At 37.7% G+C, this 14,983-nt stretch overlaps 2 protein-coding genes across 4 annotated transcripts in view; one reads left to right on the top strand and one right to left on the bottom strand.

Annotated features, from left to right (window-relative positions):
* Window positions 1-3,867, bottom strand: part of plekha6 (pleckstrin homology domain containing, family A member 6) — an 82,293-nt gene extending 78,426 nt beyond the window's left edge. Inside the window, exon 1 of the mRNA XM_068711810.1 lies at window positions 3,671-3,867. The gene's annotated coding sequence lies outside the window, so the exon portion shown is untranslated. The remainder of the gene's footprint in view (window positions 1-3,670) is intronic.
* Window positions 1,571-13,383, top strand: LOC137873576 (glucagon-like peptide 2 receptor). Of its 3 annotated transcripts, XM_068711819.1 has the most exons (14): window positions 1,571-2,065; window positions 4,242-4,338; window positions 4,419-4,517; window positions 5,169-5,290; window positions 5,445-5,551; window positions 6,987-7,143; window positions 7,325-7,484; window positions 8,790-8,850; window positions 8,948-9,014; window positions 9,192-9,280; window positions 9,588-9,726; window positions 9,813-9,854; window positions 11,422-11,610; window positions 11,709-13,383. In XM_068711819.1, exons 1-14 carry the CDS (start codon window positions 1,970-1,972, stop codon window positions 11,724-11,726), a joined length of 1,443 nt encoding a protein of 480 aa, XP_068567920.1. In that variant the 5' UTR covers window positions 1,571-1,969; the 3' UTR covers window positions 11,727-13,383. The 3 variants fall into 3 exon arrangements, with proteins under 3 accessions (XP_068567920.1, XP_068567918.1, XP_068567919.1); XM_068711817.1 differs by having other exon boundaries at window positions 11,422-13,383; XM_068711818.1 differs by lacking the exon at window positions 1,571-2,065 and adding an exon at window positions 3,969-4,026 and having other exon boundaries at window positions 11,422-13,383.
* Window positions 13,384-14,983: the final 1,600 nt, after the last annotated feature.

Raw genomic sequence — 14,983 nt, 5'->3', positions numbered from 1 at the left:
TTTTCCCTTATTTCATTGGGAATCATATGGATTTAATGTAGAATTTAATATTTTATACTATTTACTTTTCACTGCTAGACTATTATTCTTTTTAATGTGTTTTTCCTTATAAAAACTCTCCTTGTGTCTTAAAGCCGTTTTATCCCATTCTGGTCAGCGGGATCTCACGGAAATACATGAGATGACGACAACTTCTTAACAGGGCATTACATGGTGGTGGCACTTAATGTGTAAAATAACGTGCTGCCATCACAGAAGAGATTTCCACATTAGGGCAACTAACATTAGGTTTAGGCAACAAAACCAATTGCATTAGGTTTAGGAAAAATATCATGGTTGGGCTCATAATTAGTGCATAAACTTAGTAAAATAGGTAAACATGTCATAAATGTAACTTCACAATAACTCAACAACCCTTTGGGACACAAACACTGGTCCCAAACAATGGTCTTGTGGGTGAAAGTCCTGTGTTTGTTTGACTAATCCCCCTCCCCTCTCACCCACCACGAGGAACCTTTCTCACCATCTATAACTGTTGCATAGGAACCTAATTGACTTTTCCATTGGCATTGTTTTAACACATTTCGTACCACCATCTCGTAATGCTCTGTTTAAAGTATGTGATCATTTTACTTATCTCTTTGAGATCCTTTATTTTATATTAACATCAAATGTACTGTATGTAATGTCACATGCATTGCTTGAACATGATGACACGAATAATTATCACCTAACTGTGCAGCTATTGACCTCTTTCGCTTCTTTTATCACATAGTTTAGGAGTTCCAGCTAGCAAACTATGGCTCGCTATTTTTTGTAGTTTTCCAGCTGGCAAACTAACTCTAATCAATCTGGTTTCAAAGCAGCTTCAAGCAAAAAAAAAAAAAAAGATAAAAAGACAAGATTAGCAAGTAGCTGGCGGGTGAATATTGGAAAACATTTGATGTACATTTGCATGTACGTATATGTTGCTATCTGTTTGCTGGATGTGTAAATAGGCAAATGTTTGCTAGTATGGTAATAAAACAAAATACTTAAATATTGAATAAATTAAACAAATAACTATTGTTGCTGTTACAATTCCCACACTTCCACTCCTTACAAACAAACTTTTAAATGATCTAGTTTTGCAAGAAATATGTATTTAGACAGGCGTCATGCAGGGTACAAGCCTTGTGCAGCTTTGGCTCTCTGCTCTCCCATTTGCTTTCCTGTGTTATGCTTCAGCGCTGATAGTTTACACTAGGTCCCCATTAGTGTCAGAAATGCTGGGTGACGCTCAGTTACTGAGATAAACAGAAGAAAGGGGTCAGCATCTGTGTCTACAGTACAAGTGGTATTTGCTGGTGTGTGGTATTTGCTGTATGCTTGTATTTAAGTGTGTGTATGGGCTTATAATTGCTATTGGTAAATTTATCATTTTTCTCAGACAACAAAGTTAATCCAGTTATGCAGCTGGCTTTCCCCAGGCCTTATCTTGATTGGTTGGAGGAGGACGGGGCGGGACAAGCCATCTCTCAGTGAGGATCCCCAGATGCTCTCAGTTGCGCTGTGTCTATACAGACAGATCCACCTCCTTCACAGCCTGCAGTTCTTCATGGACAGGAGGACTGGAACTGCAGCCGAGTACTTCTTTGCCCAGGATAACTTACCAAATGACATTTATCAAAAAGAAATTTAGACAAGTCAATGATCACTTTATTAAAAGAACCATAAGTAGCTTGGAATCTTGGAAAATAGTTCAAGAAGATTTTGAGGAATTAAAGGAATTTTAAGGAAATTGTGGGACACAAACAACGGCAAGCATCACAAACTGGATCCCTCAAGATCCACAAGGCAAGGACAAGCTAAGAGGACTTAGCAAGATAAAACAAGGATTTAGAGGCCTTGCATACTGGGGTGAGGTATGAGGTGGGGAAACAACTGAGAACCCAGAAACCTGCTGCTACCAATGTAATCAGACAACGCCATGCCAACCCTGCTGCCAACCTGTCACAAGTGGACCCAGACCACAGCAGGACAGATATTCCTGCTTTTGTTCTTCTTTGTTATCTTCAACCATCAGGTAAATGCTTTACGTACACATGCATGCACACACGCAAATTAGGCCTTTCAATTAAGTTACATTCAAGACTTATTTAGCGTTGGACTTTACAGTAAGTCATATGTAAGAAAATGATAATGTATCTTACTAATGACAGCAAATTAAAATAATTATTCCAAATTAAGGAATAGTTATATTTTCCAACATTAATTAATATAACTGTCAAATACAACAAACCTTTGTCAGGGACACACCTATGGACTGATATCAAGAATAAATAGAGAGGCGCGTGTGCATTGCACTAATGCAGAAAGCCAGATTGATAAATGACCTGTATCAATTGCAGATTCCAAAGAATATGTCCCCTCTGTTAGTGAAGGTAGTGCTTTGAATACTCCCACCAAGTGGGTAAATACAAATACCGCAACATCCCTATACTCACCACATCCATTTAGAGGCTGCAAATACATTGAAATGCAAATGGATTGTACTGTAAAATCTTTATTAATTCAGGCTGGTGTCATCTAGCATTTTAAGCTATACCTACGAAAAGGTATTTGTCATAATTTGTAGGTATCGCACAAAATGATTTTGTATGTTATGCATGTTATCATAAACAAGGAAGTATTTAGACAGCAAAAGAAGACAACAGGTTGACGTGAAAAGAAGTCAACAAACAGCCAGGAGACCGCTGTTTGTTACCATATCAAACGAGAAGGTAATGTTGATTTATTAGTCACGTAACTTGCGTACTTCATAACATTTCCTTAGTTATTTCAACCTAACCGACAATCTTTTCCTACACCTAACTAGGTAGTTTTGTTGCCTAAACCTAACTGTTGTTTCCTGTAACTTTTAAAAGGCCGTATTCATGTAACAAGCGTAATTTGTCTTGTGTGTGTTGAGGAGTATCTTTTGGTTAGAAATAGGATATGAAGCATTGTATGAGGATACGTTGATGAATTTGATTAAATCCCTCTCCTGTCATAAATTATGTTGTTATGACATTAAGGAGTTATGATCATGAGTTCAGTCTTGATGATTATTATTACTTATTGTCATACTTTCAAGCATGCAATGTACGTCGGTTGAAGTGAAAACACAAGCTGCTGTTGTTTCATTTATTTCTGGCCAATCTATTTCTGGATATCAACGGAGTTGTGTGTGTGCAATAGGTGGTGGAGGACTGGAAGAACTCCAGGATAGACCAGTATAAAGGGCAGTGACGGCCGTGCATTTTATACCTGGGCCTTCAGTGCTGTCCTACTACAGTCATCATGAGTCACACCTACAGTTATTATTTGTTTCTAGGGGTGTAACAATACACATATTCATATTAAACCGCTCAGTACGAGGCTTACGAACCGAACAATATGTTTGAATAATATTAGTGCATTTGGAAAATGGAGAAGCTTAAATTGTGTGACCTCTGAACCCGGAACAATAACAAAAAACAGCTGAGGCACCACAGTGTGAATATGACAACAAAGCATAACAAATCAACCCAGCAACACTGCAGCACTAGAGCACAAGCCATTCACATTATTCATAAAAACGACACAATAGACAAATTAACACAGTAGTAACGCTACTGCAGATGTAAAAAAACAAAAGCAGTTCACTTACCAAAGCTGCCTTCACTTAAAGACAAAGTCCATCCTCCTTTCTTTGTTAACAAAGTCAACTCCCAAATCCTCCTTCAGCCATTGAGTGTTAAAAAAACAAAGCTAGGTAAAAAAAAAAGAATCTACACCAAGCAAAACGCTAGAAATGTCATAATTTATCCATATCTTTCAATTTGAACTCTTCTACTCCAACTAAGCTCTGGTGGCTATCTTAAGTTTCGTTTCACAATAGTCATGTGCTCGCTCACTGACCAATCACAGCCAAAAGGAGAGTTAATGTTGGACTGATATTTGTGGGGTGCTTGCTCTGCGTCGGCTGGATGTGAAAATAAGGAAGCGTTTACTAAAATGTTCAAGGTAAAAAGCTCTATAAATTGATAAAATATTGAATACATTTTTACAGTTTCTTCCAATGATACAATAAATACAGATTGTTTCTAACCCTAACCCTGTTAATATTAAAGTGAATTTAATGATAATATTATATGTACATTTTAATTCCAGCATTCTCTTAAATTTTACTGCTCGGATTAAAAAAGAAAGTTTGTCTCACTTTTTAAATGTTCATGCAGGTAACAGGCTCAGTGCTTGAAAGTCTGATAGCTAAACGGACTGAATACTGGGAGGAATGCAACAGAACTCTGGCGACAAGGGCACTCCCAGAAACTGGTGAGCCTCCTGTCAAGTCTAAGATTAATTATCTTGATTGTTATTACCTTGGTGAAAACTTGCTTATTCTTGTTTTACAGGAATATACTGTAGAGGAACATTTGACACGTTTGTGTGTTGGCCCCATTCATCTCCTGGGAATGTGTCTGTCCCCTGTCCTTCTTACTTACCATGGATGAGTGAGGACAATGTTATGTTTTACCACTTCACTTAAAATACAACTCATGTATGAAGTCACCAATTAAAAATAAATGTAATTGAAGATTTGGTGTTTGATAATGCTTTGGTCCAGAATTAAATATCTCAGCAACAATTGGATGGATTTCCACAACATTTTAAAGAATATTTGACATTTATGGATTCCCAGATAATGAATCCATTATTCTTGGTTACCCCTGACTTTTCACTGTACTACCATTAGGTAGTATTTTTGGTGAAATTTGGGACAGGTATTCATGCTACTGTCAGGATGAATTAGAACCACTTTGGTGATCAATTGTTACATCTAGCATCATCATCAGGTCAACATTTGAAATCATCCACTACTTTGGTTTATGACCTGCAATTAACTGTAATTGGAAGAATGTTGGCATAATGACATTAGCATTTAGTTCACTACAGCAGGCACTTTCAAATGGCTTTCTCAATGATCAGTCCAGCCTTCCGAAATTATTTAACACCAGAATGAAGTTGTAATTAATCACGTATAAGAAGTGACAACACCCTTACAATTCAGGATTTAGCTGTATAATAATGTAAAAACAACAACAACAACAAATTCTCAGTCAGAAGCCACCATACATACCCATGTGTCCTTCAATTACCTACAGACGGCTCCAGGAGGGCACATCGAGAATGCTTAGTAAATGGGAGATGGCGACAGAGGGAGAATTCCTCCGAGACCTGGAGGGATGAATCAGAATGTAAGGAGGACCATTATTTCAAAGACAAGGTGAGATAGTGGAAATACATGGTTTCTGCTCCCTTTAAGTTTTGGAGCTGAAAATGTCTCTCTTTATTATTAACTTATCACTTTCCTTGTGTGTGCATGTGTGCGTGTGTGTGTGTGTGTGTGTGTGTGTGTGTGTGTGTGTGTGTGTGTACAGGAGGATGAAATGCTTCGCCAGACAGCCCTCAGGCTCATCTCTGTCATCGGCTATTCCCTGTCCTTGTCCTCTCTCTTTATTGCTACTCTCCTGATGGGCATATTGAGGTCAGTGGCAGGGAGTAGAGGGGTTTCTGATGGTCAGGCAATCAAAATTGTATGAAGATGGGGCAGATTTGCCTTTCTCTCAGTTATGATAACGTTATACTCACCAAAGTAATAACTAAGATCTGAGAAAATGGTGGCGACAAGGCAGCAAATATGACGGTTAACGGTAATGGTAAATGGACTTGCACTGGTGCAAGGTGCCACCTGCCCATCAAGATGTAAACCCATTCACATTCACCCACGCTCACACACCAATGGCACAGTCAGACACAGGAACAAAACATGGTGTTCAGTATCTTGCCCATGGACAGTTCGACATGCGGACCAGAGAAGCTGGGGATCAAAATTAGAAGATCTACCTGTAAGCCACGACTACCTCTGATGGGGGTAACGGGGCTGGAAGCCCTGTGAATGTGAAGTTTTACATGCTGATCAAACAACCATCCAAACATTCCAACCAAGTCCGCAGAGGCATTATATTGCAATTGCAATTGTGAGGGTCACTAGCAATTGCCCCCTACTAGCCTGAAGTGCTATTACTCAGATATTAATTAATAAAACATCCATATTGGCTCCCACATTATCCAAACCATCATACCACTATTTCGGTAAAACCAAACAATGATCCCGAACCACACAAAAAAACGGTGTGTGTGAACATCTTTGGCAAGTACATGGGTCAAACTTGAACCAGGAAGTTGATCTGTAAACTATGGGAATCATCTTTGCTTTTGTTTCATCCACTAAATAAGTTTTGCTATCATGGGGATTTGTTTGAATCCTGTCTTATTGTCTGACTGCTTGTGTTCCTTGTCCCTACTTAATTTTAGTATTCCCAGATCTTAGAAATGAACTTGGTGAGTACAATGGTATTATTAGAAATAGGACCCATGGCCAAAACTACTAAGGTAAAACCCATGTTTTATTGAACTGGAATTAACCCTTATGCTTTGTATCTGTTTTCTAGATTGTAATTTAGATGTTTGGAAACCAAATCAAATTGTTATGATAGTTAAAAAATGTTCAGTTTACCACTGTAATGAATGAGAACAAAAATATTTCATAGAGGCAATTTGAAGGTGCCTTATGAAGCTTTTTTGTAAACAAAGTTACATCCATTGCTTCTCACCAAAATGCATCGTGTTTTTTTTATTTCAAACCTAATAAGCATGTTGAATGATTTACCTTCCTATAAATCATTTGCTTTTTGTAACATTTTATGGCGTTGTCGATGTCATTGTTGACGAGTGCATGCATGAGATACTAAATAAACAGGCACCCACTTTTAAAAACATTGCTTCATACTGGTTAAAACAGGAAATGCTTCCTGGTCCATGTTGTTTAATGTTCCATCTTATGCTTCTCATGATTTTACAGTTGCACAGGATGTGTAGATCATTGTCTTTCTCAAATTACATCTGTTTTTGCTTACAAGGAAGCTCCACTGTACCAGGAACTACATACACATGAATCTGTTTGTGTCATTCATCCTGAGAGCCATGGCTGTCATCTCTAAGGAAATTGTATTATACATCATGTATTCCAAGCTACCCAAGGACGATCCAGGATGGAACTCCTACTCCATCTCTGCGGTATAAAATATACTGCCTTATTATTCACATATTAGCAGATACTTGCTTGTGCTGGGCCTTTCTGATTCAAATCTAGTTGTAAATGCTTTTAAATGTGTAGAGTACAGCACTTGTGAATTAACCAAAGCAGTTTGAATCAGCCATACTATTTGCAACACTAATTTCCTATATTTCTCAACAGACAGCGTTGATATGTAAATTTTCCAAAGTGTGTATGGAATACTTTGTGGCCTGTAACTACTTCTGGCTCTTGGTAGAGGCCATTTTCCTCCACACGTTGCTCTTCACAGCTGTGCTGACTAAGAGACGTCTGCTGAAGAAATACATGCTCCTAGGATGGGGTAACTCAACACATTCTCACACATTCTAGGCTAAATACTAGCAGAGTTTTGGTGAGGGCGGCTGAGCTTGAGCAGCCAAATATGGATACGATCTACCCGGCATCCCCTGGCTTAAAAGCTAACGTATGGAAGCATTTTGCTTCTTCTTCCGTCCAACTCGGAAAGTGCGAAGCACGAAGTAGATTCACACTTTTTTTGCCAAGGATTTTCACCCCTACATAGTCATTGAGAATCAGAGCTTTCGTGCTATGTTGCACACTTTGGAACCAAGATACAACATTCAATCGTGACATTTTTACAGACACTGCAATACTCTACCACCAAACCGAAGCTAAAGTTATGGAATCACTGAGGAAAGCTGGTAGGATGGTAGAAACATGCTATGCGAGACATCCGTTCCCACAGAATCTAGTGTGACCGTAACCATGCACTTTATCTCTGTATGTATAGTTTTAGCACATGTTCCAGAAAGCATTGTTTTTGTATGAGAGCTGAATGCTCGTTGCCTACAACAAGGGGATTTTTTAGAAGAGAAGTCAATATTATTTATTTGTAAATAAAGGCAGCTTTTTCTGTCACATAACTCAGAAAATGCTGAATTCTGTGTTTTTACTATGCTGCTCCAGGCCCCATTTCATTTCTTTTCCTGTTGGTTCTCTTTGTATTGTTTGGAAATGTAACCCTCCAGTTCACACATATCTTCTATTTGTTACTAATATTGAATGAATAAAAGATAATGGAAGTAAATTCATCTGAATCATTACAAATTGGCTGTGTTTTTAAAATAGCAACTAGTCACAGTGAGAAAGAAAATCCTGTATCTAAAAAATGTTGATGCATCAAGAAGAATCTATAATGGTTTTATAATCACATCGCAGCCCTCTGAATCGGAATTGAATCGTGAGGTGCCTAGAGATACCCACCCCTATTGGGAACGGTGTGTCATTTTCTGCTTGTTACATGCATTGTGTCTTTTCAAAATCACAGGAAACCTTTCGTTTCCATTTGTTACATCCACACAGTTTAAAATAAACTTCAAACGTAGGTTTACTTAATCATAAACAATTTGGGTTGATTTAGAGAACAGAAGTACTTGGTTAGGCGTAGAATAAGATTGTGGTGTTGGTTAAAATAAGTAAGTTTGTTGAATAAAATCATGACCTCTTACGTAACTGGAGTCCGACGCCAAAGGGCACTGACCAAATGACGTTATTTGATAAGTTGGTAGAGAGGAATTGTTTTGTGAGTAAGTGTGTGTGAGATTGTATTAAACATGTTGCATCTTATGCTTTTGTTACTTTTCAGGGACACCTATTTTGTTTGTAACACCATGGACAGTGGTCAAGATTTTATATGAAAACACAGAGTAAGTGTTTCATTACATACTTCACAATAAACAAATAAACTAAACTTAATAAAATGTTTGTCATTGATTGACTTTTTAAAATCCTTTTACTCCTAAGATGCTGGTCAATTGTGAACAAATGGTTCTGGTGGATAATAAGAGGCCCAATTACTTTGTCAGTGCTTGTAAGTGATTCCTGAACCAATCCTTGAAAGCCTTTTTGAGAATCACAGTACAGTTATTCAACCTGATGTTCACGTTAGTTACAGATCCATTATCTCGCTCCTGTAAGTCTTGTTTCTTTGATGCCAGCCATCAAGTCAATGCATTTCCTTTAAATCTAACCTAGATGTGTGTTGCAGGTCATTTTCTTCATATTCATCAAGATTCTGATGCTGCTGCTGTCCAAGCTGAAAGCAGATCAGGTGACGTTTACAGACTACCGATACAGGTATTTGTCCCTGCCTTGACTCACTAACTGATTAAAAATCCAAATTTCAGGAAACATGTTTGACCTTAAGTGCCAAGTAGTATATTTAAACATTAGGTTCCTGGTCAAACATTTAAATGTCAGTTCTTCCCATTTACAGTACAAACTCAAATGTCACACCTTTAAGGCTTTTCCCCTTTACCTTGAATGTCACCATGGAAAGGAAGCTTGTGAATACTAGATAGCTTACTTTGCCCACTGTATATTTTCGAACTTCCTATCTGTCTTAAGTCTATAGATATTTAGCGCTGTATTTTTTGTCCTGCAGCTTGGCCAGAGCAACATTGGTACTGATTCCTCTGCTGGGAATCCATGAAGTGGTCTTCACGGTGCTGATAGATGAATGTGTGGAGGGCAGCAGTCGTTACGCCAGGAACTTTATCAACCTCACTCTCAGCTCGTTTCAGGTAACACCTGTAAAGTTGATTACATACATGGCAAGTTTTTTGTTTCTAAATCCACATAACTATAATTCATGTGTATCCTTTTACAGGGATTTTTGGTTGCTGTGCTGTACTGTTTTGCTAATGGAGAGGTACATTTTATCTGTATGTATTGTGATTTTTCATAGATGTTGAATTCAATATATGAAATGGAAGCTCAGTTAAGTCATTTTTGGTTTTGATATCATTTGTTGGTTTGAGACTTTGAAGCGATATACAGTATATTATAGTGTCTATATTAAAAGGGACAGTTCACCCAAAAATCTAAAATGCATATTAAATCCACAGACATTTTTGTCATCTATCCATGCAGTTCTCCTCAGAGCTTTTAAGCCTCTTTTAGCTAGCTGTCTTGGTTTTGGATCACACCCGTAGATCAAATAAACCTAATTTCCAGCAGCAGCAGGCAGTTGTTTTTGGCACAAAATTTTACACAAACCAACTCTATGCGACCCGCTCAGCACCAGATGGCAAACAGACAGAGTTAGAAACTAGCTGGTGATATTAGAGCATTTAGCAGCTAAAGAGTAACACATTATTCTCATGAGCAAAGCAGCCAGCAGCTGTTCTCAGCAAAAAACAAGGAGCTACTCTTATCACTACTCGGTTCTTTTTCATCACTAAATAATTGCTTTTAAAAACATATAAGTATTTTTAAAAACAAATAAATTCAGAACAGGATTAGAATTTAATAATAATTTTAATATTACAAAATATTGTTTCTAGATCAACAACAGTAAGGTTTACAACAGCAAAGTCAATATATGAAGTCATTAGTAGCTCGCTGTAAAAACCCAGTAGAATAAATAACATTCCTGAGTGAAGTTTATAAAGAAGAACACAAATCATCAGTCAGTATCAGTCCTTCCGCTTGTCCTCTGTTCTCCCTCTGATGTGCATGCAAGTAGCGCTAGTAGAGGGAGGATGGCTGCTTTGTCTCAGCCAGCAGAGACGTGTACAAGAACAAACTGTGCTAAACAGTTAGACTACATACAGACAGCTTCTGTTTTAGCTTCTTTATGAAAAATAAGCTTTGGCGGCTCTAGGTGCTGTGCTTGTGTAAATAAAGCAGCGGTTGATGAAAGACTGCAGAATTATATAATGCTTTTGTTTACATGTTAATGCTTGATGAACAAGTGTAATGATAACATATTGGCTTTTTACTCATAAATCTTACATCTTACAACTCTCATCACTTCAAGTAATGAGCGTAGTTTTTGTCATCTCTAGTAATCTTCAGACAACAGGTTTACTTCAGTGTCTCTGCTGACTATATATTACCCCTAAACATTAAAAAGTACTAATAAAATCACCAGAAACGTCAGAGCTTATCAACACTCCGGCCTTTAAGAATTTAGCATTGGGTGCCATTTAATACCGGGTTTCGGTACCCATCCCTACCTTTAGGCGTAAAAAACGTGAAAGGCTCCAGCTAGAGCCTGTGTTCGGGTTTGTCCGTTCTGGGATGCTGTAGAAACATGGCGGTGCAAGATGGTGGACTCTATGGAAAAGGACCTGCTCCCTATGTAGATATAAATGGCTCTTTCTAAGCAAATAAAAACAAAAGTGATTGTGAAAGCATAATTATGAATATTGCCATATCTGCCATAAACATGTAGTTGTATAACTGGTGACAATTTTCTTTGTACTGAAATTCAGGTCCAAGCAGAACTAAAGAAGCGCTGGCAGCTTTTCCTGTTTACCAATCACTTCCAGGTGAGGAGCTGTTTTCGGTGCGTACCCAAGTACCTCTGGAAGTGCACTCGAAGGCGCCGCCCACAGTGCTCTCGGCAGAGTGACTTCTTTGACGAGGGCGTTACCTCCACAACACATCCACACCTGCTTCAGGTAGCTGAACATGAAGGAGGTGAAGGACTTGGACAAGGAGAGGTTAAAGGTCAGGGTTTGAAGGGTTGTGACACAACAGGGCTTGACTTTCTCAACAGGAAGAGCCTGTCCAGTAGTGATGGAGAGATGACGCTAGGGGAGACCATGGAGGAGATTCTGGAGGAAAGCCAATTCTGATCCCCTTTAGGTCGTTGGTACTTTTGTCATATTTTATGATATAAGTGCATATCATTATATTGTGAATGCTAAATCATGTGGGTCTTGATGCCTAGTTCTAAAGATGTGCCCTGTGTTAAAATCTAGACCTTTGTTATTGTTTACATTGTGTTCATAGTGTATGTATACCCAACTAAAGCCACCACTTATAGTTGACACAGACAAACAACCTTGTGGTCCCTGTGAGTAGTCACCAAGTCTCTATAAGTGCCTATTGCCCAGGGCAATGATAGAGGCAGTGATAGAGGCTTGGTGAATACTTACAGGGCTAGTTGGTGAGCTAAGGTCTAACACTAGCAAGCTGTTTCCTTCACTCATGATCTGTTGTTCTTGGGATCTGACATAATTTCAAGCTCATTACCAGTCATTGGTGGGATGATGTCACATTAGCAACATTGTATTAATTAACCCTCGTGTTGTCCTGGGGTCATTCTGACCCCAAATTAAATCTTTTGCTGTCAAAATATGTCTTTTATTCATCAAATGGTCTGAATAATGGGGGTTGTTTGATACTATGCTCTTCATGATTAAAATACATTTGAAGTAATTAGATTGAATTATGGGTGATTCATTGAATTTAATAACTTCTGTTGTCCTCTGGGGTCAAAAAGACCTTGCAGCACAAAGTGGTGCAATGGGGCAAATTGTCACACCATACAACTATGTTGTGGAAAAGAATGACCAGGAGGACAATGCTGAACATAATGAGGAGGAATAATCAACTGATGAGGAAGATTCAGGGTCAGAAGAGAAGGAAAATAATGATGAGGTGATAGATCCAATATACAGATCACATGCTACTTCTTGTGTTGCCTATAATACAGCATTGAAGTAAAATGATTGCAACAACGTAAAAAGATTAGACAGACACATAGCTCAAATAACTTTTTTTTTTTTTTATTACGCTTGTGGCACACGTGTTGCATACAATATGAAGCGAAAGGCACAACTGAAACAAATAAGAGCAACAAAACATGGTGCTAAATGAACAAAACTTTGTAAAACAGACGATGTCCTTGCTGATTGCATTGATACATCCATCAGCTCCAAAAAAAAAAAGGTTTGACTCACCAATGCAATTGTTTGTGGTGTTCCTCAAGGTTCAATTTTAGGTGCTACACTTTTTAACCTTTACATGCTGCCACTTAAAAATGTCATCAGGAGGTATGGCATAAATTTCCATTGCTATGCTGATGACACACAGGTTTATATTTCCGTGTCTCCCGATGACTCAGTGCTAATAGATGCCCCTTTTTAATGTGAAAACGTAAAGAAATCTACAGTTATCTTTGATTGATATCTCAGTATTGAACCTCACATTGGAAACATAACTCAGAATGAATTTTACCATCTTAACATTGCCACAGTGCCACCGTTTCTCTCTCAGGTCAATACAGAAACATGAATGCATGCCTTTATTTCCTGCAGGATTGACTACTGTGGTGCGCTAGGTTCTTGTCCTCCTAAAAAATAAATATATCTCAATCAGAATGACTGCAAAGCTCAGCTGGACGTATAATGACAAGAACCAGAAAGAGAGCCCACATTACACCGATATTAAAGTCTCTACACTGGCTACCTGTTTGCTTCAGAACTGATTTTAATGTTCTTGTATTGAATATAATGAAGATCTTAAAGGTCTTATTTAATTTTCAGATTTAATTTGATTCATTGTATTGTGTGAAGCACTTTGCATTACATTTAATTTGTATTAAAACTCTTAAACAAATAAAGTCTTATTGATAGAATTTTCTCTGTGTTTTAACGTTAATGCATTGGAGTCGTTTATTACATTCTTACAGTTTTAATTTTCCTAGAAACATTTATTTAACCTGAATTGTTGAAGTTTACAGATAATTGCATAATTAAACCGTCGATCATCAGTTCCAGGCTTCTAAAGATTATATGGCTGATTTGTTCCCAACTCATTTCTGCTGAAAGTCTCAGTTCTCTGAGCTGATTGGATTTTATTCAGATCACCTGTTGTCTCCTGATGAAAACCTGAGAGCAGCTTGGTTAATCCATCCTCTTAGCCAATCAAAGTGTGACGCTGTCCTTTCTTTAAGGGTTAAGAGAGGAGGAGATGGGGACTCACAGGACTCTCTGATCCTTTAAACACTGAATGAAGTCCTCATGTTAGCAGACTGAGACACAAACTGTGCTGTTTAGGTCCTTTGAGACGTCTTTAACGTCTCACTTGTTCTGACTGTGGCTGATTGAGAGCGTTGTGCAACCAGCTTTAGATCATGTTAAAGAACAGATTTATTTTAAAAGAGACATTTGTTTGTCATTGAATATTTTTTTATTGAGATTTGTCACCAAGTAAAAATTTCTGAATTTTATACACACAGTTACAACATGCTCCACATACAGAATAAACACACCCTAACTATACCTACATACATATCATATAAACACAAGAATTAAAGCAAAGAAAAATAAATTTTACTAAACTAAAAGGCAAACAGTATTTACAGAAAGGCTTACGTCATAAGAGTGCTGAAACAGCAACTGCACCAGGATCTTCATCCCATGAGTATTACTCAGGTGTATCTGCAAAAAGTAATTACAAGTTAATTTACAGAACGCAGGCTTTGATCTCAATATGCATCTATTGTCATATCGACAACAGAGAAGTGTATATGAAACGTTTCCCTTTGCCATTTCACAACAGCATATATTTACGCCATCTCTGCTCCACAGTTCCAGGCGGTCCAACGGAAAATGCTCAGCAACGGCAAAGTACTTCACACCTAAAAAAAGAAAAGAAAAAAATAATTGAATATCCATACGTACATTTAATCTTTTTTTTTTACAACATATTGTAACTATTTTTGTAAATTACAAAACCACAATTAATAATATGAAAATCCTGACTTATTCAATCGGTTTACCTAAGAAAGTATGACTCCTAATACATATAACTGTATTTATAAAGATACCCCTCCGTGCTGCCACGTGATGAAACTCCTGTTGCATGAAGTCTTGATAAGCCTTGTCCACATTCAGTCGCGGAGGAATTTCCAGAACAAAAACCTACACAAAACAAAAAATATAAATTTCACACATTATTGTGTAGCAGCTCATTCAAATACATGAGTTATATTACCAAACACCCAAAAATTAATAAATACATTGAAAAATAAGCTGACGTTAG

This window comes from Cebidichthys violaceus, unplaced genomic scaffold (genome assembly GCF_023349555.1).
Source record: "Cebidichthys violaceus isolate CVI_PGR_0920_01 unplaced genomic scaffold, fCebVio1.0.p SCAF_17, whole genome shotgun sequence".
NCBI classification, from domain to species: Eukaryota; Metazoa; Chordata; class Actinopteri; order Perciformes; family Stichaeidae; genus Cebidichthys; species Cebidichthys violaceus.
The sequence above is the reverse complement of the archived record's forward strand: the minus strand, read 5'-3'. Positions and strand labels throughout refer to the sequence as shown.

What these genes read in the sequence shown, in the direction of transcription:
- LOC137873576 (XM_068711817.1), top strand. Translation starts at nt 1,970, where the DNA reads ATGCCAACCCTGCTGCCAACCTGTCACAAGTGGACCCAGACCACAGCA. An exon ending in ACTCCTACTCCATCTCTGCG is followed by an intron (nt 7,144 to 7,324) that starts GTATAAAATATA and finishes ATTTCTCAACAG; the next exon opens with ACAGCGTTGATATGTAAATT. An exon ending in TCACTCTCAGCTCGTTTCAG is followed by an intron (nt 9,727 to 9,812) that starts GTAACACCTGTA and finishes ATCCTTTTACAG; the next exon opens with GGATTTTTGGTTGCTGTGCT.